This window comes from Ranitomeya variabilis, chromosome 1 (genome assembly GCF_051348905.1).
Source record: "Ranitomeya variabilis isolate aRanVar5 chromosome 1, aRanVar5.hap1, whole genome shotgun sequence".
In the NCBI taxonomy this organism is placed as follows: Eukaryota; Metazoa; Chordata; class Amphibia; order Anura; family Dendrobatidae; genus Ranitomeya; species Ranitomeya variabilis.
The window spans coordinates 173,943,064-173,966,431 of NC_135232.1; the positions used below are offsets into that span (position 1 = coordinate 173,943,064).

At 41.8% G+C, this 23,368-nt stretch overlaps 1 protein-coding gene across 5 annotated transcripts in view; it reads right to left on the reverse strand.

Moving 5' to 3' along the window:
• SEMA6A (semaphorin 6A) overlaps positions 1–23,368 on the reverse strand; it is a 282,441-nt gene that overhangs the window by 194,541 nt on the left and 64,532 nt on the right. For all 5 annotated transcript variants that reach the window (XM_077290764.1, XM_077290757.1, XM_077290749.1 and 2 more), the window contains exon 2: positions 4,650–4,786. In XM_077290764.1, the coding sequence (XP_077146879.1) occupies positions 4,650–4,749 (100 nt within the window). In that variant the 5' untranslated portion in view covers positions 4,750–4,786. The remainder of the gene's footprint in view (positions 1–4,649; positions 4,787–23,368) is intronic.

Sequence of the window (23,368 nt, forward strand, 5' to 3'; positions counted from 1 at the left end):
AGATCGTTGGTCGTAGGGAGTGATCAGGACCTTTATTTGGTCGCTGATCACCCGCTGTCATCGCTGGATTGGCGTGTGTGACGCCGATCCAGCGATGTGTTCACTTGTAACCAGGGTAAATATCGGGTTACTGAGCGCAGGGCCGCTGACTGTCAGCGCCGGCCGTAAAGCTGTGCTCTACTTTACGGCCGGCGCTGACACAGTCAGTACGGGAAGCTGACGGCGGGGGACGTGACAGACCTCAGAATGTGAGTATGTAGTGGTTTTTTTTTTAAACTTTTACAATGGTAACCAGGGTAAATATCGAGTTACTAAGCGCGGCCCTGCACTTAGTAACCCGATGTTTACCCTGGTTACCTGGGTGCTGCAGGGGGACTTCGGCATCGTTGAAGACAGTTTCAACGATGCCGAAGTCGTTCCCCTGATTGTTGGTCGCTGGAGAGAGCTGTCTGTGTGACAGCTCCCCAGCAACCACACAACAACTTACCAACGATCACGGCCAGGTCGTATCGCTGGTCATGATCGTTGGTAAGTCATTTAGTGTAACGGTACCTTTAGAAGAGCACAACAATACACATATCTTCAAGGGGGAAAGTGGGCAGTATGTCAATCTCCTTACACAAACATCACTGGTCATATGCCAAGACAGGAAGGTGGGAAATTCCTCTCCTGTGCGAAACCCAACACAGGCGCGGATGATAAACCTAAGTATTTTTCCAACCTATGTAACTATGGGGCCTGGAACCAGTGTTGAAGGACTTGAAGTTTTCATTATGAATTTTAAACACATCTGAAGCTCTTTTCCCTAGCTAGACAAATGCTTTTAATGCATTCTGCCTCCAATAGTGCCACCATAATATAGCACTGAGTAAAGCATGCCACTATTTTTTTGTGGTAAATTATTGAAATTCAACTTAATAAAGCCTTTTGGAGGTATGCATAGACTGTATACCTCCTAAAGAAACTACAATATAGCCCCAAAAAAGTATGCCCGTGTCATACTAAGGTTCTATAGAGCACAGGGTTCAATGATATTAGTTAAAGTCCATCCTTGAACAACCTAGCTTTTACATCATACGCTATAATTTTTAGATTTCATTCTTAATGCGGGCACTAAGCAATCATTTTATTCAAATGAGGTTATGAACCCACTTTAATATTTCCTCTTAATAAATTAATTGTTTAAAAAGTATTATAAAACATTTTATGGCATGTACCAGTGCATTTAAAAGTGTCTATTTAATCAAGTGCCACTTAAACTTGTATAAACTTGTAGTAGCTGGTATTTCTCCTTTTATTTATTTATACTCGCTTATATAGTGCCAACGTATTCCACAGCAACTTTAATGACATTTTCATCACAGTCCTCCTATTGGGCTCCCAATCTAAGTTCCCTACCAGCATGTCCTTTACATAAAAAAATGACTAATGTAACTACCCGAGACAGAGTGATTTATTTAATCATGCAATAATATTTTTGTTGATAAAATAGATTCATCATTTGAAGTTTTTCGCAGTAACTTTTTGTTTTTTTAGCTGTGGTTCAGAAGGTGGTTGTTAGGTGTCAAGATCCTGCCGCTTCACAGAGGGAATCTCGAACCATGTCCGCTGCAGTCTCCCATTCTCCACCAGCCACAGAGGAACCTGCTCAGCGGAGACGTTGATTCCAGCATCTGGCTCAAGCAGATACTGTGCGCTTGGTTACTGCTGCCTTTCCAGGCTCTGCCTTTGTAACCAGCATGGATCAGCGGCGAGCAGATGTTCCAGGGACTATGTCTTGCTTTTCTTCTATTGAGCATGCCCATGGGACGACCTCTCATTGGAGGTCAGGGGTCACATGCTCAGGTCCTGTAGCGGCTCCAATTGGACCACTAGGAAGGTCCTGGAGAGCTACAACTATAAAAGGTTTGCATGGTCACTCAACCATGCGCTAGTATAAATCAGTAATTGTGTGTGTGTGGATGTATGACTGAATCTGGTGAAAGCTCCTTAATCATCCCCATCCCTAGTGTTCTTGAAAGTACTTTGGTGATTGAGCTACTTAGCACCAGACTGTGCCATCCAGCACTAGGCATGAGTACACAGCGTCTATTAAGCAGCGACCGCCAGTGTGTCGCCTTGCACAACTAGTGCACTTACCTGGCCCTAGTTAGGGTGGTTAGTGGCATCCACCAGAGCTGCACACTCAGTGCGGTAAATCTTTATTTAGATTTTCCCAGTTGCAGCACCGAGCGCTAGTGGTATAGAGGGACTCTAACCCCGTGTTCTTGGGGCCGAGTCCTGTGACCCAATACTAGCGTTCTCTCTACGGTATTGTGGCCCCGTGGCACAACAGAGTTCGCTTCTTACATTCCAGGTGAAGCTAACCAGTGTGTGTTCACATTATACCGCCACATACTGTCCGCCATTACCAAGCAGCATGAGTCATCTCTACATGGTGGACCCTGGGCTGCGAAAGCACCTTATATCATCCTTATAATTATTTGGTGCGTTCCGCCAGCCCTAACAGTGGCTCAGCTTCAAAAGCTCCAAATGGAAAAACTCACATCCCTAGCAGCCTTGCTGGGACCAAGGCATTTCTGGCAGCAGGAACCACTGCTGGGAGCCTAAGCTGCTTAACTGCTTCAAAGAAACTCCCCAGGATGGATGGGAGGCACATTTTCATAAGGAGTTATGGAGTTATTGTACATTCTAGCCGTATACCTGTTACATTTCCGAGATTATGGAAACAGGATGAATACCCAACTGGGTTTTGACCCATTCTAGCACCCCGGGATGGGAAGATATGTAGAATGGCTTGTAGAAGCCAAGTAGCAAAGCCATGTTTGGTCTCCAACCAGCAGGATCCAACGATGCCAAAACCACCTCCCTATGACCTCACGTTGAGAAGTTATGATCCATCATAGATTTTGGAGTGTCAGTTATCATACCCAAGGGGAGGAAAACTAGGACCATCCCGAGGCAAGTAAGGAAATGAATGACCAATGAGTTAATTGTTCATTCGAGACTGTGGCCGAGTTCTCTTCTAAGGGAGGTCACGCCATCGTATCGTGTTTGAAGAAATAGGAAACCACTAGAAGCCGACACCTCCCATGTGGCTGCACAGCACCAAAACCTATCAACCAACTGATATCTGACTTCTGTATCATCTGCTCACACATATGTGTTCTCAGTCTAACATCACAAAAAATCGGAGCTCGTTTCTGATCCGATATAATCTTGTTGGATCAGGCTTATTTCTAATGAGGAACTGGTGACAGTCCTACCGGGCTGGAAAGGCTCTGTTTCACTTGTGCTAGCTAAAGGAGTCTCTCAGCATGTCAGCGTTGTGAGCGAGTGTTTTGCCGCACAGGTGATCACGTGAGAGACCCTCTCTCACTCCCGGTGCCAGAGTGGACCGGGGATGTCAGTTTAAAAATGTGTTATGCTTGCTAACATTATGTATCCACAGGGATTGCTGAATGTCACGTTGGTGAAATTGGGGAGACCGTACTGCGTGACCCACGATGTATTAGTTACGTAAGATATGGCTGCTAAGTACGGTTCTTCACAATAACAGTTCACAAAATGACAAAAAACATATTCTAAAATAACTGAGGTACATAAAATCATTCAATGGGGAGGGAGAACTGCAGCATATTTTTTATTTTTTTTAAAGCCACATTTCATGAATCTGTCTAAAACATCAGGAAAAGCCACATTGATATAAAAAAATCTGAAAACTAGCCTACAAAACACAACTTGAAAAAATGCAAATCAAAAAGCCACTAGTTGTGAGGTATTCATGCCAAAAACCTGTTGTACTTGCAATGATGAATTGGGCCCTAAGTCTATTATAAAAGTTAGAAGAAAAACAATGAGCAGATACCCTTCAATAAGTAGATAAATGATACATGTAAATAACAGAGTGTAAAAGCCATCCCACGGCGACAACATGTACCCAATCAGGATGACCTCTAACTGTAGTATTTCACCTTCCATCAGCCCTCAAACTAGATGGGAGGCAGAGCAGGTACAGCAGAGTATAAGCACCAAAAATACACACATGCATGCCTTGGCATCCTGATTTGATACACCTTGTCGCAACAGAATGGCTCTTACGCGCTTTTGATCAAAATAGTGTAAACTAAGTACCCTATGTTAATTACATGTACTATTGCTATTTATTTACTTAGTGCAGGGTATTTGCTCATGATTTTTATTCTAGGTTTTGTCTGTTAGTGGCTAGAATGTGAATGTGCACCTACACATTCCACTTATACCAATAGGTATGCGCACTCATGTCTTTGGTTTTGCTATTAGAAAAGTTGCTTATATTTTTTGTAACTATGATGCCTGGAGCAATAATTGTAGACATAGTGCTAGGAAAACCCATATTATAGTATTTTGTATGATAATATTTCTCACCACATTCTTGTAGGTTTATTTGCTTTGAAACTTGAGGAACTGTCCCTCCACCCACCTGAATTATCTCATAGAAGATAGGTGAAGAATGTTAAGCTTCAACTCCAAAAAGGAATGCTCTCCACTTACAACACAAAGACCCAACCTCTACATTCAATTCAACACTTTGCATTACTGAAACCATTAATATATAATATTCACTTTTGAATAAAAGCTAGTGAAGAGGGTATACATATTTTACTCACAGTTGCCATGCGAAATACTGATTGGCTCAGAATCTTCTGGGAATCCAGCCCCAGCAACTTGCAGTACTGTGAAATAAAGCAGCAAAGCTTCTGACCTCATAGTAGTTTAGCTCGAAGACTTTACTTTTCACTTCACCCTGTAAGAAAACAAAAAGAAAAAAAAAGAATGTAAAAAGCTGAAAATTGAATATCCTATTTCCATGATTGTTCAAAATAACATTGGCTAAAGTTTTACAAAATTAATTACTTACATAAATAAGGGCAAATGAATAATAGATTACTTTATGTAAAGATAATACAAAACACTAATTCCAGATTCTCTTTCAACTCTTTAATGCTGCAGGAAAATGCTCAACGTTAGATATCCACCAAAGAGATGAACATATTCATATTAATGTATTGAAAATTAAATTGGTTCTGGGACATTCAAAGTAAGTAATCAGAGAAGAGCTAAATTCTGTAAATACTAGGAATATAGAAAAAGAGAATAAAGATCTGCAAATACTAGAGCTTGTAATCAAAATACCAATGGTTTCTAATGTATAGAAAGTCTAGAGAAACCAAATAAAGTGCATACAAGATAAAAGTAATCATACAAGACATAATTCACTTCCGAAAAGTAGAATGAATTTGAGAGATTATCATTTTAGCCTTAATCTAAAATGTTTGACGCGTCCAAACAGAGGATTATTTGGTTATGCAATAGGACTGTTGCCGAGTCTGTCATGAATCACTCCACATTTAGTGGCTTAGAATTTATAAATCTGTAAACTGCCATTATTCAAAAATAAATGTGCTGTTCCGACTCTTAAGACTACTCTTCACATGAGGCACACATATACAAGTGTGTCTGAACCACATTCTTACAGCTTGCAGGTTCCTCGCTGCCAAATAGTAAACAATCTGGTCCATATGGCATATTTGTTCCCTATCTATTGTTATAATGTGCTATTGCTGCAGTTTTAAACCACTGAGTATATAGTGAAAGTTTTTTTAAGCCTTTTTAATTATTGGTCCTTTACTAAAGAATGATATAACAAAGAAATAAAAATGACTTACCATTTGAAGCCCCCTTTGCTTCAGTGTTATTATTGGAATCATAGGATTTTGTCCATCAATCACCTAACTACTTAAACAAATCACTAGCCATAGTGGTCATGGCACTAGTCATGGTCAAGGTAGTTAGAGTTATGGTACTGGCAGAAACCACCAGAGCAGTGGTGCTGAAGCAGAAGGAGAATTCAAGGGTACGTAATTCCTATTTCTTTATTTTATAGTTTTCCAACTATATGGAAAAAATTTTTAAAAATTGAATGTTCATTAGTGTTTGTTAAACAGAAATGCGGCTTTTTCTTCTTTCTATTAAATCTTTTCTTTTTGCCAAGTAAAGGTTAATCTTTTAAGCTCAACAAAACATGGCCTGGGGAACTTCAAAGAAGACCAAAGTAATTAACTGTAGACTTCAATCAAACGTCTTTGACTGGACTCATACCAATGACCCGCTGTTCAATCAGTTATTTAGGTAGGGGGCAAAAACACAAAAGGAACACAAGAGAGGCATGCACTGTTGTAAGGTAGGTTTTCAAGAGTCACTTTTACTACCAAAGCAATGTTTAGTGCAATGTCTTTAATGGTGTACTGCATTAATCTAAACAGCCAATATAGCCTTCCCCGGAGGATACAGCTTCCTCTTGTATGTCAACAAGTTAATACTGTCAACAAGTTAAGAACACACATATTGTGGAACAGACAGCCTCGCTGAAAGCAGCACACAGAGATCTTTCACGTTCTAACACCTAGGCAGCATACATCTGCTTGTTTGATTGTCTCATGTTGTGGTTGGGACATATTAATCTAGCAATGCTTTCCTCCGACAGCTTCTACTTACAATCACAGTGCTAGTTAGGTCTCCAATCTATAAGCAAAACAGAAATGCACTCTTTTTTGCAGGAGCTGTCCAAGACTAATCAGATCATCAATATCTGATCTGAGGGAGTCTGACACTTATACCAATCTGCTATCTGCGTAAACAATGTATGACGCTACTTATTCAATAGGAGCAGTTCGGCTGTACCCCAGTACTCTTTAATAGTCTTTACTGATCTTGGGCTTTGAAGTTCTACCAGCAAAAAACAGTTGTCCATCTGCAGACCCATGTTCTTCTAATGCCTATGGTCAGCTCAAAGAGAATGCGTCATCAGAAATGACCTATTGTTAAAATAAAGCTTTTATATTAAGCTTTTAAAAAAAAAATTGGGGGGGGGGGGAATATTTATATTTTTCATTTCCATATAATTTTCTATTTAGAAAAAGGATACCTTGCTTCACTAAAACAAGCTCTTAATGCCGCCAGCCAGACTCTCATGATTCTTCTCTGGTAATTTACTATCATTTTGTGTGCTGCGTGTAGCTTCCTTTTACACTTAATGCTATAATGGGGTTGTACGTTTCTTACCCCAAACCCCAGAACAAAAATATTGTGACAGATACTATTTTCCTCCACCGTACACAGTATATTATTTGTACGAGTGGCCATAAACCACTTTGGTTTCAGTTCTCAAAAGGTAAAAATATTTGGACAGGATACATTTTTTGTGCCCAATTTATTGCTTTTGCAAAGATAAGTAGTGAACAAAGCTGTTGTCAGCCATTGTATTCCTTAATAAGACACTTTGTATCATGTTAGACTGAAATAATAGCTATAACTTATTGTAATTATGTGCTAGTACCAAGAATTGTTACTATGTAAATGTACTTTTTTCCTATTTAACATTTTTCAAAATGTTCACAGTTTATACTTAGCTGTGCCTCATTTTACATTAAGTCTCATTTAGATATCAGTGTTTCTTCATGTATGCAATAAAATGGTATGTCATCAGTGTTTTGTTTGAGTGTCATCAGTGTTTGGAAATAAATAACAGGGCACTCTGGAATAATCCTGCTGGTGGTGCTCAAGTTGGGTATCCAACCAATACAATAAGGCTACTTTCACACTAGCGTCGTGCACTGCACGTCGCTATGCGTCATTTTGTAGAAAAAACGCATCCTGCAAAAGTGCTTGCAGGAAGCGTTTTTTTCTCCATAGACTTGCATTAGCGATGCAGTGCGATGCATTGCCACACATCGCAACCATCGTGCAACGGTTGCGTTGTGTTGCGTCAGTCCGTCGCCACCAAAAAACGTTGCATGTAACGTTTTTTGGTGCGTCGAGACCGTCTTTTCCGACCGTGCATGCGTGGCTGGAACTCCGCCCCCCCCGCACATCACAATGGGGCAGCGGAGGCGTTGAAAAAAAGCATCCGCTGCCCCCGTTGTGCAGCGCTTTCACTGCTAGCATCGGTACGTTGCAACAACGCAATTCGTCGTGCGTCGTACAACGCTAGTGTGAAAGTAGCCTAAGGCAAAAAAATTACTTGGCACTCAATATTTGAAAACAATTGATTCCTTCTTTATTGTACATCCAGAGAAAATAAATTAAATTAAATTAAAATAAATTAAAATTATGGGAATAAAGGCGGCTGTATGTGATCTGGTGAAGGTAATATCAGCTGGACCTGGTGGGGCTATTCACATAACAGGAGAGGAACAGCGCTACTTGAATAGGCAAAGAACTTGCAACAGCAATGGCGCTACTATGGGATGAACAGCACTCCAGAACTTGGCAGGAAACTTGCAAGGGGAATGGTGCTTATTTCCCAGGTCCGTCATATGGCGATACCACTGGTGAGAGAGGGGGCTCTGGAAGAAGGCCACTAGTTAACATTTTTCAAAATGCTCACAGTTTATACTTAGCTGTGCCTCACTTTACATTAACTCCCATTTAGATATCAGTGTTTCCTCATGTATGCAAAAAAATGGTATGTCATCAGTGTTTTGTTTGAGTGTTATCAGTGTTTAGTCAGTGTGTTTGGGCTCATGCAGATGTCTATGGATCTTGGTCCAATCATCAGCCACAATACACAGACTCGCGGTGTCTCTCCCAAGTGGAGCATGACAGCTTCAGATATTACTATGATTCTGTAACTCTTGGGTCGAAAGATCTGCGGTCATTTTGAACATTGCAGTCAGTGATTGGACCAAGATCCATGGACGTCTGCATGAACCTCAAGTTCTACCATCAGGATTTCATCAGTGATTTTCAGGTATGAATAAATTATAAATAAATAACTCCATCCCCTATAATTGAAATGTGAATCACAGACAACACAGAGATTGTACACTGATTCCATATGTGCATTCTGTCCATGATTTTCACGACCCAAAGATTTACACTGGTACTTTTCATCTATGATGCTGTTAAAAATGGACATGACCATGTTTTTTCCATGGTCCCATGGTATCCAAAAAACACGGATATATAAACGGCCCAAAAGACTATAATGGACACTTGTTCTATCAGTGAAGATCATGGAAAGAACATGTACATGAGAAATGGACATCTATCTGAATGAAGTGTAATGACAACTATGGTAGAGAACTCAATTTTGTGAAAAATGGAAAAATGTCACTAAATTAATTTCTTAAGATGGATTTTTCTTGTTCTGTTCCATCATAAAAATCCCATAAGTTCTGTCGCCAGCCTTCCTGATTTTGTTACAAAACATCTTTTCTATATCATAAATAACTAAACAGATATGAGATTCCACCAAGAGAAAATAAGTGTGGAAATTGGTCAATAGTGTTTACAAATTGAATTTTCCTAATCGCCATGAGTCACTTAGTTCTTCAGTCAAGTCAAAACCTCAAACTGTATCAGTTCATCTGTGCTTTACTATATTACCAAAAGAAAATAATCAGCGGTATGTTTAAATATTCTCGGTTTGAGTAATAACCAGCAATCGGTCAGGTAGTCTTTTACTCAGTAAAACCATCTAAGCTATGTAGATCAGAACTAAGTGTAAGATTCCAACAGTCATTTACTGGCTGAATAGCTGATGATAGAAAGCATAGAATTAAGAAACAAAAATATATCTGTAATCGGGTCTTCTTAACAGAGACACTGAACCTTAATAAATGCAGCTCTAATGAGATGCTGCCACTTTTGGGCAGCGAAGACAAACAGCCTACACTGAAATTGAAAGGCTCAAGGCGATCGATTCTGGTTGTAACCTTTACTGTAAACAGTCTCAAGGGATCCTATGAGCCACCTGTTCAGTGATATTTGCATTGATATAGAGAAGAAATAGAAATGACAAAGCAGCTTCCAGTTTTTGATAAAGCATCTGTTCTTCACCACTTCTCATGTTTTCTTTTTAGAGATGATTTTCAAAACATGGAGGAAGTAGAGTCAGGTGAAAATCCCAAGGCGTTAAAACTCTTGCACAGAAATAACAAAACCTGCTTATTCTACTCAACGAAAGAAAGATGACGCTCAAATAACAAGAAATATAAACCCTTGTGTGAGGTTGCAAAAGCCTTTGTACGTGTTGGAAACACTGAATATCTAAGTGAGACCCTGCTCACCTTTAACACTTTACAACCACATCATGCCAACCAGTATAGAAGATGTTCTTCTACACTTCAAACACTTTCTGTTCTCTATTGCAGTACAAAAGATAATGGAATACCTCATATATTAGAACACCAAGGTTACCCTGATCACGCATATGGTATAAAGTGTCACCTGACAATACAATTATCCACAACTATGCTGAGATATACATTTCACTGGAGAAATCAGATAATGTCTAGGTCAACCCATCTCAGTAGTGGTGGCAAATTACCTTGGATAGCCACAGGTCAAATGTTCTTTTGGCTGCCAGCTTTTCTTCCAAGATGAAGAAAAGCTGGTAGTCAGACATCATGGTTGGAAGAATAGAGGGTAAGAAAAGGAGGAAAAAGAGAATAGTAGACATGGTCTGATGAATAGAAGGAAAAAAGGCAGAAAGAAAGACCAACAATCCGATGGTTTGATACTATCAAGATAATGAAGGAGAAGACCCCTGTGAACCTATTTAGGCTTGTACAAGATCGATCTTCCTACATATCTTTCATTTGTCAAGTCATTGTGGCTTGAGATCGAGCCGACAGCTTGTAAATATATCATTTTCTTCCCAACTCTCTATACACATGCATGCTTTGTTTGCTTGGTTGAGCAAATGTCCACTATTGGATTAGAGAAGAAAGCTTGTAAGACAACTCTAGTGGTTGTGCCACGATACGTATTGCGACCCAACTGGTGGTCGGTCAGCGGACGGTGCAACACACACACACACACACACACACAACGGGATGGTATTGTGGAGAGGACGGCCCTACATATAAGGAAATGGGGGATGATCACCACCTGAGCTCAAACCTGAACCTGTCCCTGCACTCCCCTAATGCCCTAAGCGGGTCCTTCCTTCCCACCGCCGTCACAAACCTAAGTCCCTTGCTGTCACCTAATACTGCCCTGGCTAGTGCACTGGCTTGCAAGGGGCACTAGCCTCACCACTGCAGATAATACCACACAGGGGACAGTGACAAACACCGAAGGGACAAGGTAAAAATACAGCACTTAGCTTCCAGACACCGCTGCCAAGCTCCACACCACAGATAGCAGGGCCGGCTCCAGGTTTTTGAGGGCCCCGGGCGAAAGAGTCTCAGTGGGCCCCCCCCCTTTAACACATACCACGATTCATGATGCACAGATACAGCAGAGAAATATAGCACAGCCAAGTAGCGTATAACACAGCCCACGTAGTATATTGCACAGCCCACGTAGTATATAGCAGCCACGTAGTACATTGCTCAGCCACGTAGTATATTGCCCAGACACGTAGTATATAGCAGACACGTAGTTTATTGCCCAGCCACGTAGTATATAGCACAGCCACGTAGTATATTGCCCAGCCACGTAGTATATTGCCCAGACACGTAGTATATAGCACAGACATGTAGTATATTGCCCAGCCCACATAGTATATAGCAATGTGGGCACCATATCCCTGTTAAAAAAAAGAATTAAAATAAAAAATAGTTATATACTCACCCTCCGTCGGCCCCCGGATCCAGCCCAGGCGTTTACCGATGCTCCTCGCTACACTCCTGTCCCAAGAGCGCATTGCGGTCCCGCGAGATGATGACATAGCGGTCTCGCGAGACCGCAATGCATGGACCAGTCACTGGAGCATCGCGAGGAGCGGGAAAGGCCTGGGCTGGATCTGGGGGCCGACGAAGGGTGAGTATATAATGATTTTTTATTTTTTTTATTATTTTTAACATTAGATCTTTTTACTATTGATAAAAAGTTGTTTAGACAGGGTTAATAGCAGCATTAACAGAGTGCGTTACACCGCGGCATAACGCGGTCCGTTAACACTGGCATTAACCCTGTGTGAGCGCTGACTGGAGGTGAATATGGAGGGGGCACTGATGGCAGGGGAGTATGGAGCGGCCATTTCGCCACCGGACTGTGCCCGTCGCTGATTGGTCGCGGCAAAACGGCCACGACCAATCAGCGACTTGGGATTTCCGTGACAGACAGACGGAAGTGACCCTTAGACAATTATACAGTAGATATATATGTGTGTGTGGACATGTAATGTTTCATAACATCTCTAGAAGGTGAGCCTGTTCAGCAGCTATAAAGCTCCCTCCAGAGAACAGAGAAGGATAAGGGTACCTTCACACTGAACAACTTAACAACGATAACGACAGCGATCCATGACATTGCAGCGTCCTGGATAGCGATATCGTTGTGTTTGACACGCAGCAGCGATCTGGATTCTGCTGTGACATCGTTGGTCGGAGCTAGAAGGCCAGCACCTTATTTCGTCGCTGGATCACCCGCTGACATCGCTGAGTCGGCGTGTGTGACACCGATTCAGCGATGTCTTCACTGGTAACCAGGGTAAACATCGGGCTACTAAGCACAGGGCCGCGCTTAGTAACCCGATATTTACCCTGGTTACCATTGTAAATGTAAAAAAACCCAAACACTACATACTCACATTCCGGTGTCTGTCGCGTCCCCGGCGTCCGCTTCTCTGCACTGTGTCAGCGCCGGCCGGCCGTAAAGCAGAGCACAGCGGTGACGTCACCACTCTGCTTTGCGGCCAGCGCTTACACAGGATGCAGGAGGAGTGCAGGGAAGCGGACGCCGTGGGACACGACAGACACCGGAATGTGAGTATGTAGTGTTTGGTTTTTTTACATTTACACTGGTAACCAGGGTAAACATCGGGTTACTAAGCGCGGCCCTGCACTTAGTAACCCGATGTTTACCCTGGTTACCCGGGGACTTCGGCATCGTTGGTCGCTGGAGAGCCATCTGTGTGACAGCTCTCCAGTGACCACACAACGACGAAACAGCGACGCTGCAGCGATCGGCATCGTTGTCTATATCGCTGCAGCGTCGCTTAATGTGACGGTACCCTAAGGCTTCTGTGCCCCATCTGCCCCCTGGCAGGACACCACAGCTCCATTCTGAAGACTGAAGTTTGGAGAAATCCAGGGAATCTTGAGAGAGGGGGCTGTGTCCTGTCAGGGGGCAGGTTGGGCTCAGCAGTCATGCTTCTCTGCAGGAGGTGAAGGAGGAAGGGGCACTGAGCTCTGCTCTTTTGAAGATACAGACAGGGGTCAGAGTGGCTCAGGACATAGCAGCTGCTGCTATGATTGATGCTGTCATTGAGCACAGTAGCCGACTCAGTGAGGATGGTCGGCTGCAGGGACTGGACTAGAGCCTGTCAGGACACCGTCCATACACTTAAACACAGGCTCAGACAACACTCACCGGGGGAAGGGGGCTGCGCTGCTCCATGACTCACTCCTGACTGTGACGGCCGGGGAGAATACTGTAGTAAGGCGATCAGCCGGGATTGGATGCTGGAAAGTCCCGCCCTCCTGTTGCTCAGCACTGGCTTCCTCTCCCAGCTGTCTGTCACAATGACTCCTGCTGCTCCCTCCACACACACAGCGCTCTGGTGGTTTATGAAAATTCTGACTGCGCGCTTACACCAGTGTGTGCGCTGTATCCCAGACAGCGTGAGTGGGCCCCCCCGTCTCGCCAGGGCCCCGGCACTTGCCCGGGTGTGCCGGGTGCTGACGCCGGCCCTGACAGATAGCACAGCAACAGGACTCCAAACACCAGAAGTGGCTAACACCAGAGAGTTGTTCTTGCTAGGCTGGTCTCCAAAGATAAACTCTATCACCAACAGTCAGCTGATGCATCAGGTGACCATTTAAAGGATGGTGGGAGTGGTCTGATGGACTGAAAGGAAAAAAGCTACATTTAAACAAAGTGTAACCAGAGCTGCCGCAAATCCAAAAAATGGATCGTGACAGTCTGCTTATCTTTTGTGAAAACAAAGGTTGGGCGTTTTGAAATTCAATGGGTCTAATTTTTTCTCTCTATCGATCATCAGGAGAGAGTTTGGACACCACAACACACTGTATAGTCAGATCAGACAAAAAGCGTTGGGTCTGGATATCATTAATCCAATGTGTATGGGTAACTTCAGCTCTATAGATCAGTCCCTAATAAGAGATCTATATTTCAAAGCGGATCGGATACTCAAAGGTTGCAATTGTATCTTTTTTGTGTAGGTTCAATACTGTAAAATAGTACCTAATATAAGTACACAGTCTATATACATATATAGATGTATATATATATATATATATATATATATATATATATATATATATATATATCTCCATCTACGTACATACGTATATGTATATATACTGGTCTAGTTACCCAATTGAATTCCACAGCATTGTAAAAACGAATTAAAGGAAAATATTAATTAAAAATATATAAAAGAAAAACTATCATTTTCTCTTATAGCAACCAATTGCCTTTGTTATTTTATAGACTCTTAGGAATGGGGACTTTGCTGTTGCTATGGGAAACAAGACCGGTTGAAGATTAAGAGGCAGCCATATTGTAGGGTGATCGACCATTAGTTTACAATAAAGGTTTATTAAAGGATTAGGCCCAGCTGGGTGTATGATTCCCACATTCTCCTTCTCTGAATAGACTTGGCTGCTTTATATAAAGTTTGTCCTCACATGTGAATTATACTTAGAAGCTTTTAGTTGTTCTGTTCCTTGTTAATAATTGCTGGAAAAGCAAAAAAAAAAAAATTAGGACTAAAAATGAATTGTTAGAGCATATACGTGTGTGTATATTTGTATGTATTTTTGTGACCATGTATTTGTGTGCCCAATCACAGATACACAGTATCCACCCACCATCGGGCTGTTTTTCAGAAAGCTGCCTAAAAATAGTTTAACTAAAACAACATGTTATAATGAAACCAACATTAGCGTGAACAAAAATCTATGAAATTCATAGACTCCAGCTCATATTTCATCTCTGTCCATCTGTAAAACACAGTATAGCATGCCAACTAGCAACACAACTCTGGGAAAATCAGCGTAACACTACCAGAAAATAATGAGGTCGATTTACTAAAACTGTCTAAAAGTAGGGTTGAGCGAAACGGGTCGTTCATTTTCAAAAGTCGCCGACTTTTGGCAAAGTCGGCGTCTCATGAAACCCGACCCGATCCCTGTGGGGGTCGGCCATGCGGTACGCGATCTTGGCGCCAAAGTCGCGTTTCGTATGACGCGATTAGCGCCATTTTTTCAGCCAATGAATGAGCGTGGGCAGAGTGATGACATAGGTGTTAGGGGAGTGAACGCCTATCGTCATGTTATCGCTTGTGCGCAGTAGCGATTTGGAATGTGCAAATCGAAATTTTCTGTTCTGGGACGGAGGGGGGGAGAGAGAGAGAGAGAGAGAGAGAGAGAGAGAGAGAGAGAGAGGGAGAGAGAGAGAGAGAGAAAAAAAATAAAAAATAATAATATCTTCACTGGGTTTCGTGTTTTGGCCGAAACCCGACTTTTCACTGTGGTCGGCCGATTTCACTCGACTCGACTTTTAAGACAGTCGGGTTTCACAAAACCCGACTCGACCCTAAAAAACTTAAGGTCGCTCAACCCTATCTAAAAGAAAAACTGTCTTTGTTGCCCGTAACAACCAATCACAATGCAGCTTTTGCTTTTCAGGCACATTAAGAAAAAAAAAAAAACAGAAAAAAACTTAAAGCTGTACTGTTTGGTTGCTATGGGCAACAAGAAATGTTGCTTTAGACAATTTAAAAAATCTCCCCTGCTATGTTAATCGTGCAGTTCTGGATATTGTATTGATGAGAATCTGTCACCCGGTTTTGCTACCTAATCTGATAGCGGCATAATTTAGAAATCGAGATCCTGATTCTAGCAATGCATCACTTACTAGACAGCTTGCTGTGGTTTTGATAAAATCGCAGACATTATTGCTACCATGTTATCCTCCATATTAATGAGCTCTACATAACCACGCCCTCACCACTTATTGGCAGCTTTCTGCCTATGCAGAGTGTACACAGAAAGCTGCCAATCAGTGGTGGGGGCGGGGTTATACAGGGTTCACCATTTAGAGAATTGCTAGATCTGCAGCAGATAAAACAGTGATTTTATCAAAATGACCGCAAGCAGCCCAGTAAGTGACAGATCACTGGAGTCAGCGTCTCTGCTTCTACATCATGCTGCTCTCAGATGGGTTGGCAAAAGCTAGTGACAGATTCCCTTTAAGGTATTGCGTATGGCTGTGAGTACTCCCTCAATGCACTGGAGAGTGGAGACAAAAACTCATGGGGGTATCTTCACAGCTCATTTTTATATTGAGAAAAACGTAGAATTCTCTGGAATACCACATCGAATCACAGATATCAAGGTATCATTTTATTCAGCTTCCTATGACCTGCATGCCCATATGGATGGCTTAGGAGGGTTCATCCTAGTAACATCTGTTTGTGATAAGGAGTGTACTGCCAGCACTTCTGTGATTATTATGGCTGTGATTGAAAATATACCTGTGTGTTAGCTGAACACCAGACAACTGTAAGAATACGGGTGCACACCAAAAGGATAAATACAATATAGTCCAAAAAAAGAAAAAAGGTGGAACTCACCATCCAATTAAAACAGTCCTTTATTTAATCCATTACAGATTCCCTACAGATCACTACAGATTTATTTAAATGCAGTCTTTCAGAATAAATTGACTATTCAAACCAAGCAAATACACTTGTTACAACCTTAACATGGGCGAACAGTTCAGTGCACCTTTCCACCTACTGTTCTTCGGTCTATCTCTGCCTCCATTTTCCTTTAATGACAGCTCTGGCTTTCCAGGAAACAGAGGGAAAACAAGTAGGTGGTTAGGAGCACTTAACTGTTTACTGGTCAATGTCAAGAGTGTTAGGAGTGCCTGTGCTTGGTGTGAACAGTCAATTTGCAATGACAAACTCACTTTAAAAACATTTAACCGATCAAAACAATTACTCAAAAATAGCTCTCCACAATAAGCCTCAGTGATGCCATATTCTAAAAAAAATGCTCCCTCTATTGTAGAGCAGCTGTAGAGCTGGTGATAACTGCAATCTGCCAGTTTTCCCACTAATACATAATGAATGTGCTAAGTTTTAATCAGCACAGGGCTGGAAATATTGCCTGGGGGAAAAGGAGCAAGCAGATGACTTACATGACTGCCTGTATAAAAAATATAGATTGGAAAGGGATACAGCAATCTATTGATGTAAAGGACTTTTGTCTTTACCTTTGGGCGGATTGCCCATTGTTCTGCCAGTATCTTCTATCAATGTGGGTGTCATTATTCTTACAAAGACTGTCTCCTCTATTGTCAGACTATGTGTACGACACATTAATACATAGCAAGAAAGATGACATTTCAGATACACATTCTCTCTCAAACTTTTTTGCTCCTATATTAATGTTTTTAGATAAACTCAATGATACTAATCAATTTGTCCCTTGTTGCCAAATTAATCACCTTTAACGTTATCAAGTACAATCTGCACATCGTAATGTAGATATAATGCAGAACATACAACTCAAAGCCTGAAATAATAAAACACAATAGAGTGTTATTTACATGAACAGACCAGTACAGGCCGATACAAAGATAACCGTAAAGTCAACCAGCTGTATAAACCAAATACCTCATTCTCAATGTGGCAATCATTCACGCTCTGCACTAATGCTCATCATAAATATTATTCTATTCCGTAGAGCAAAACTTGATACAGCGTGGTATAAAATTCACCTATCTTACCTGCCTCCTACAAAGGTGATGTTAAGCCTTTCTCTAGAATCCACAGTATAGGCATCGCCAATACTTTGGTCTGTAACCCAACCATAGGCAATCAAGAGTGAAGATCTAAAGCAGTTTTGGAGAAAGCTTTATTGCAAAAGGCATATCAGGGCAGGATTAGTGGCAGATAAGCACAACTTTCTTTTCTGTCTGTGTGATGCATTAACACATTACATTAAGGTAGTAAAAAAAAAAACAGGCGCAAAAAGACAAAAGCGCTCTTAATGTAAGGAAGAGGCCAACAAATAGAAGTGAGAAATATACACCAAGTAATGAATTACTTTCATATGATCTAGTCATCCTGGACCTACTGGACTTTACTCCATCTTATAAAATGGAAATTGCTATATTCATAAAACCATAATAAATACACTATAATAATAAACAGAGTTTTCTAATACAGTACCTATATACAAACATTTACAAATACTAATGTATAGACCTCTTTAACAGTATAAAAAAATCTGGGAGCAGTGTTGTGTTAATGGTGGATGCCATGGAGCACTAAACTTAAAAGGAACCTCTCATGTAAAATATAACGCTATTAACCTGCAGATATGGGGTTAACAGCGTTCTGACACCATGTGGAGTTGGAACTGGAAGCCCTGCTGCCGGGAGAAAATTAACTTTATTCCTCCCGTAGGCTTACTTTTTCAAGTTATGGCTCTGTATAGTGAGTGTGGTGGCTGTAACCACACCCCCAGCACTGACTGACAGCCGGCTCTGCTTACAGTTAGTGCCTGCTGTCAGTCAGGGCCATGCTGTACGGTGTCAGAAAGTTATTAACCTGCAGATTAACCCCATATCAGCAAATTAATAGCATTATTTTACATGAGGTTTTCTTCATTAGAGCAGTGAGCTAATTCAAAAGTTGCCAAATGTGGCAGTGGGCTTATACACCTTGACCAAACTTCTGTGTAAATCTAGAAGTTGGAAACAGAGCACAGAAATATGATGATACCCTGTGGAGGGAGAGTAGGAGAGGGCTGGTTATGCTCACATGGTGGAGTCGTGATGGACACAACTCCTATGTAGGGATGAAGAAAAACAGCTGCTGCTGCCCAGTGGCTGGTTGATAAATCCTCCAGGAGATATTGGATCCAGTTGGATGAACATGTAGATGGGCAGCCCTGCTGGAGTAAATCAATTCTTCAGAAACGATGATGGGGAAAAACGCTTTTTATTTACAACACATTTCAATGCCGTACCAACTTCTTTTTCAAGTAAAAAAAAAACAAATGTCAGACAAATGACTGACAACCTGCTGTAACGCAGAGTCTGCTGTCAGTTACTGTCTTTTGTCAGTCAGTGCCATGCCCGCACGGTGTCGGAACTCTATTAACCGGCAGATTAACCCATATCTGCAGAATAGAATTATTTTACATAACAGGTTTCCTTTAATAGAACAGAGACCCACTTCAAATGTTGCCAAACATGGCAGTGGGCTTATACACTTTGATCAAACTTTTAACTAAGAACCTTATGTTTGATTGGAAAATGTATACTTTTATGTGCAATTTTTTTTTTTTTATTACAGATATAGTATAAAAAGGGCTCTTTTTTTAAACCGCACAATTCTTGAGAATGGATTGCTCCTGGTATTGTACTTAAATTCCATTTATTTGAATGGGGATCAGATGTAATATCAGACTCAGTCCTTGTCAAAAGTGGAACAATTTCTTGTAAAAAGGCAGATTTTCAAGGAAAATGAGGCATGCCCAGCAGCAGCCTACTCTCACCATAAAAAAAAGATATGCATGCCTGGCATGTGTATGGATGGTTTATAAGACATCGGTGTGTCTCCCTACCCCCATAACAAGTTTTGAAGATGTACAATGATCTCTCATGCTCATGATATAGGCATCAGTTTCCCTAAAGTTCTGGAATGCTCACTAAGCAGAAAGATAAGGATGGGCAGTGCCAGGGGTCTCGCCCTGATAGAAAAATGCTGCAATGCATGGAATTGTAGGGAGTAGATAAACTTGGAATGTGAAAAAGAAGATCAATATGTTTCAAATAAAACATGATAATTATCTGCGGCTCCAATCTATGGAGCCACCCTAAATAATTCTATTACAAAGTTTCCAAAAAATAAACAGAAAAGTCAGCTCGCCCATCCAGACGTTCAGGATTCAGAGCACGGAGATCAGCAGTGAGGCAGGAAAAGCAATCGATCAATCAAGAACCATCCAGCTCAAAATGATCCCGTAAAAATTAGACTTCTGTATTGAAAAAATTCCTTTAATATCTTACATACACTAAAATTGTCACAACCTACTAGGTAGGGAAAGTTTAATGGGCAGACGCGTTTCGAACCTTATGGTTCTTAGCCCTTGCATCCAAGAAGTCTAATTTTTACAGGATCATTTGAGCTGGATTTTTCCTGATTGATTAAAAGTTTCCAAAAGTTATATTTTGGTCTTAATAGAGCAAATTACATTCGAAAACAATTCCTATATGAAATAATATGCAAAGATCACAAATAGAAAATCCTATACAAAGAGCACAGACAGGAGCTAAGCAGGAGAGCTATGTAAATCCTCACCTTTACCTCCATTGTTCTGTCACCGAAGGGCACAATCTAGCTTATTATGAATTTCTATGTATTTACTATGTGACATTATGCAAGTCTCCTATGAAAATGGCTCATTAATTGAATCAGCGAAATCAAGCTCCACAAACCGAATTATTTCCATAGCAACAATGGATGGCTAGCTGGGAAGTCAGTGTCTGCTACATGGTAATGATTACTTGTAAAAACAAAAAGATTTGTTCCGGGATCTAAATCAACCTCCCTGCGCCAACAAAAAAAATAACACAACTCATAAATAAAATGTCAATTAACCACAAGGCAACTCCATGACCACATGTTACTTTTAGCTTGGGGATTGGCTACTGAGGTTGAGTAAGTCATTGCCCAGAGCTAGGTTCTAAACACACAGAGGGAAATAATTGGACAGTTGTTGTAGAAGCAGATTAAGTTATCATAGTTATAACCCTCCATGTAGATGTGCTAGATACCCAGCGGTTGGTAATGAAGGCAATAATTCTACTAGAGCGCACACATATCAATGCACGGCGATGCAATAAAGAAACAGGCGTATTTTTCAGTCTACCTGGCTGAGCTTTCCCGCGGAAGACCTGCAAGACTTCAGTTGCCACCAATTATCCAGCTCGCGTGTAGCACTGATATCCTCTCTACAGCACTAACCCCACAGAACAGCTCCTGTGAATCATCACTACCGTAATCCTTTTTCATAAAAAACGATTTTATATGCCTAATTCAGCAAATGCAGGTAGACTGCATGAATGGAGCGAGTAATAGAAGCTGAAGAACTGAGCCTGTAAAAAAAATTACATATACACATTTCATTCAGCAGTAAGCTGTAATTTAACCTCTTCTGGAAAACCTGTCCCACGGACAACTTCACAGCTCTACATCCTGTGTATTAGGAAGCACAAAGAACATCATTCTTAAAAAGAAAGAAGTAAGCTGCCGGTTTTATAAAAAACAAATATATATATATATATATATATATATATATATATATATATATATATATATATATATATATATATATATATTACCAGATTACCAGGCCCCGGGGCAATGTAAAAAGGAACCTGAGAATTTGTTCGTGAAAAATAAACTATTCATGTGGACTTACACCTTTGGAAAATAAAGGCAGATGTGTGAAGGGAACAAACATTTAGAATATCAGTTTACCAGATTACAACAAATGATAGACAGAAGATGTGCTTCAATGCTTTGGGCCTTAGTGCTGCAATTAGTTCCTGGAGTGAAATGAGTATTGCCCAGTCCTCAAAATGTATGGTATGGTAAGGGTTAAAAACACGAATCCTGAAATGGTCATACATATTAGATTAAAGTTGTCCCAGACTTTAACATTGATGGCCTACCTTAGGAAAGAATCAGTCATAACTTGGGTGGGGATCGCAACGCAATGCTAGGACTGACCTGTGACTCTCCCCACCCAAGTGTGACAGCTGTTTTGAAATATTTTGTCACGTGCGGGTTGGCAGAGCCGCCGGTTGGTCGGAGTATTGCGCTGTGATCCCCGCCCCAGTTATATAGTCATCTGACTCTTAAGGCCCTGTCTCACACAGCGACGCTGCAGCGATACAGACAACAATGCTGATCGCTGCAGCGTCGCTGTTTTGTCGCTGTGTGGTCGCTGGGGAGCTGTCACACAGACAGCTCTCTCCAGCGACCAACGATCAGGGGAACGACTTCGGCATCGTTGAAACTGTCTTCAACGATGCCGAAGTCCCCCTGCAGCACCCGGGTAACCAGGGTAAACATCGGGTTACTAAGCGCAGGGCCGCGCTTAGTAACCCGATGTTTACCCTGGTTACCAAAAAAAACAAACCGTACATACTCACCATCTGTTGCCCGTCAGGTCCCTAGCCGTCTGCTTCCTGCTCTGACTGAGCCGCCGTACAGTGAGAGCAGAGCGCAGCGGTGACGTCACTGCTGTGCTCTCACTTTACGGCGGCAGTCAGAGCAGGAAGCAGACGCCAAGGGACCTGACGGGCAACAGATGGTGAGTATGTACTGTTTGTTTTTTTTTACATTTACGCTGGTAACCAGGGTAAACATCGGGTTACTAAGCGCGGCCCTGCGCTTAGTAACCCGATGTTTACCCTGGTTACCAGTGAAGACATCGCTGGATCGGTGTCACACACACCGATTCAGCGATGTCAGCGGGACCTCAACGACCAAAAAAAGGTCCAGGCCATTCCGACACGACCAGCGATCTCGCAGCAGGGGCCTGATCGCTGGTACGTGTCACACATAGCGAGATCGCTACTGAGGTCGCTGTTGCGTCACAAAACTTGTGACTCAGTAGCGATCTCGCTAGCGATCTCGCTATGTGAGACGGGGCCTTTAGGATAGGGCATCATTATCTGATCGGTGGGGGTGGAACACCTGGCACCCCCGCTGATCAGTTGCTTCCGATGCTGGTGGTGGTTGGAACTGCTCAGTTGTGGAGCTGCACAGTACAGCTCCATCAAATGTATAGTGGCTGCAGAGTCCACCACCTATTCAAATCAATAGGTGGTGAATGTGCAGTACCCAGCCATGACCACTATTCAGTCAACAGAGCTGTGATGTGTAGCTCCGCCACTGAGCAGTTCCAGCCGCCGTTGACACTGTGAACCGCTGAGATCTCCCAACTCTGATAGTAAATTCAAAGTAGAGATACATCAGGCAGATGAATTTTAACATGCATGACCCTTTTGTTCTGCGGGGGGGATAAACTGCTGCAAAATGTGTCTGACATTGGCTTATTATACTCTCCTCATTGAAAACACATGCAAGCTTAGCCAAGCTGAGCGTGCATGTTTATGAGAGGGAGGGACAAGAATTATTGTCTGAAGTTTATGGCCAGTATTACATGCTCTTTTAGGGTATGTGTAGATGTTGAATATTTGCAGCAAATTTTCTTCAGTAACAACCAGAATGTTGACAGATTTCAGAAATCTTACTCACTTTGCTGGTATTTTAAAACACTGCATTTTATTTCTGTGGAAAAAACACTGCGTGTGA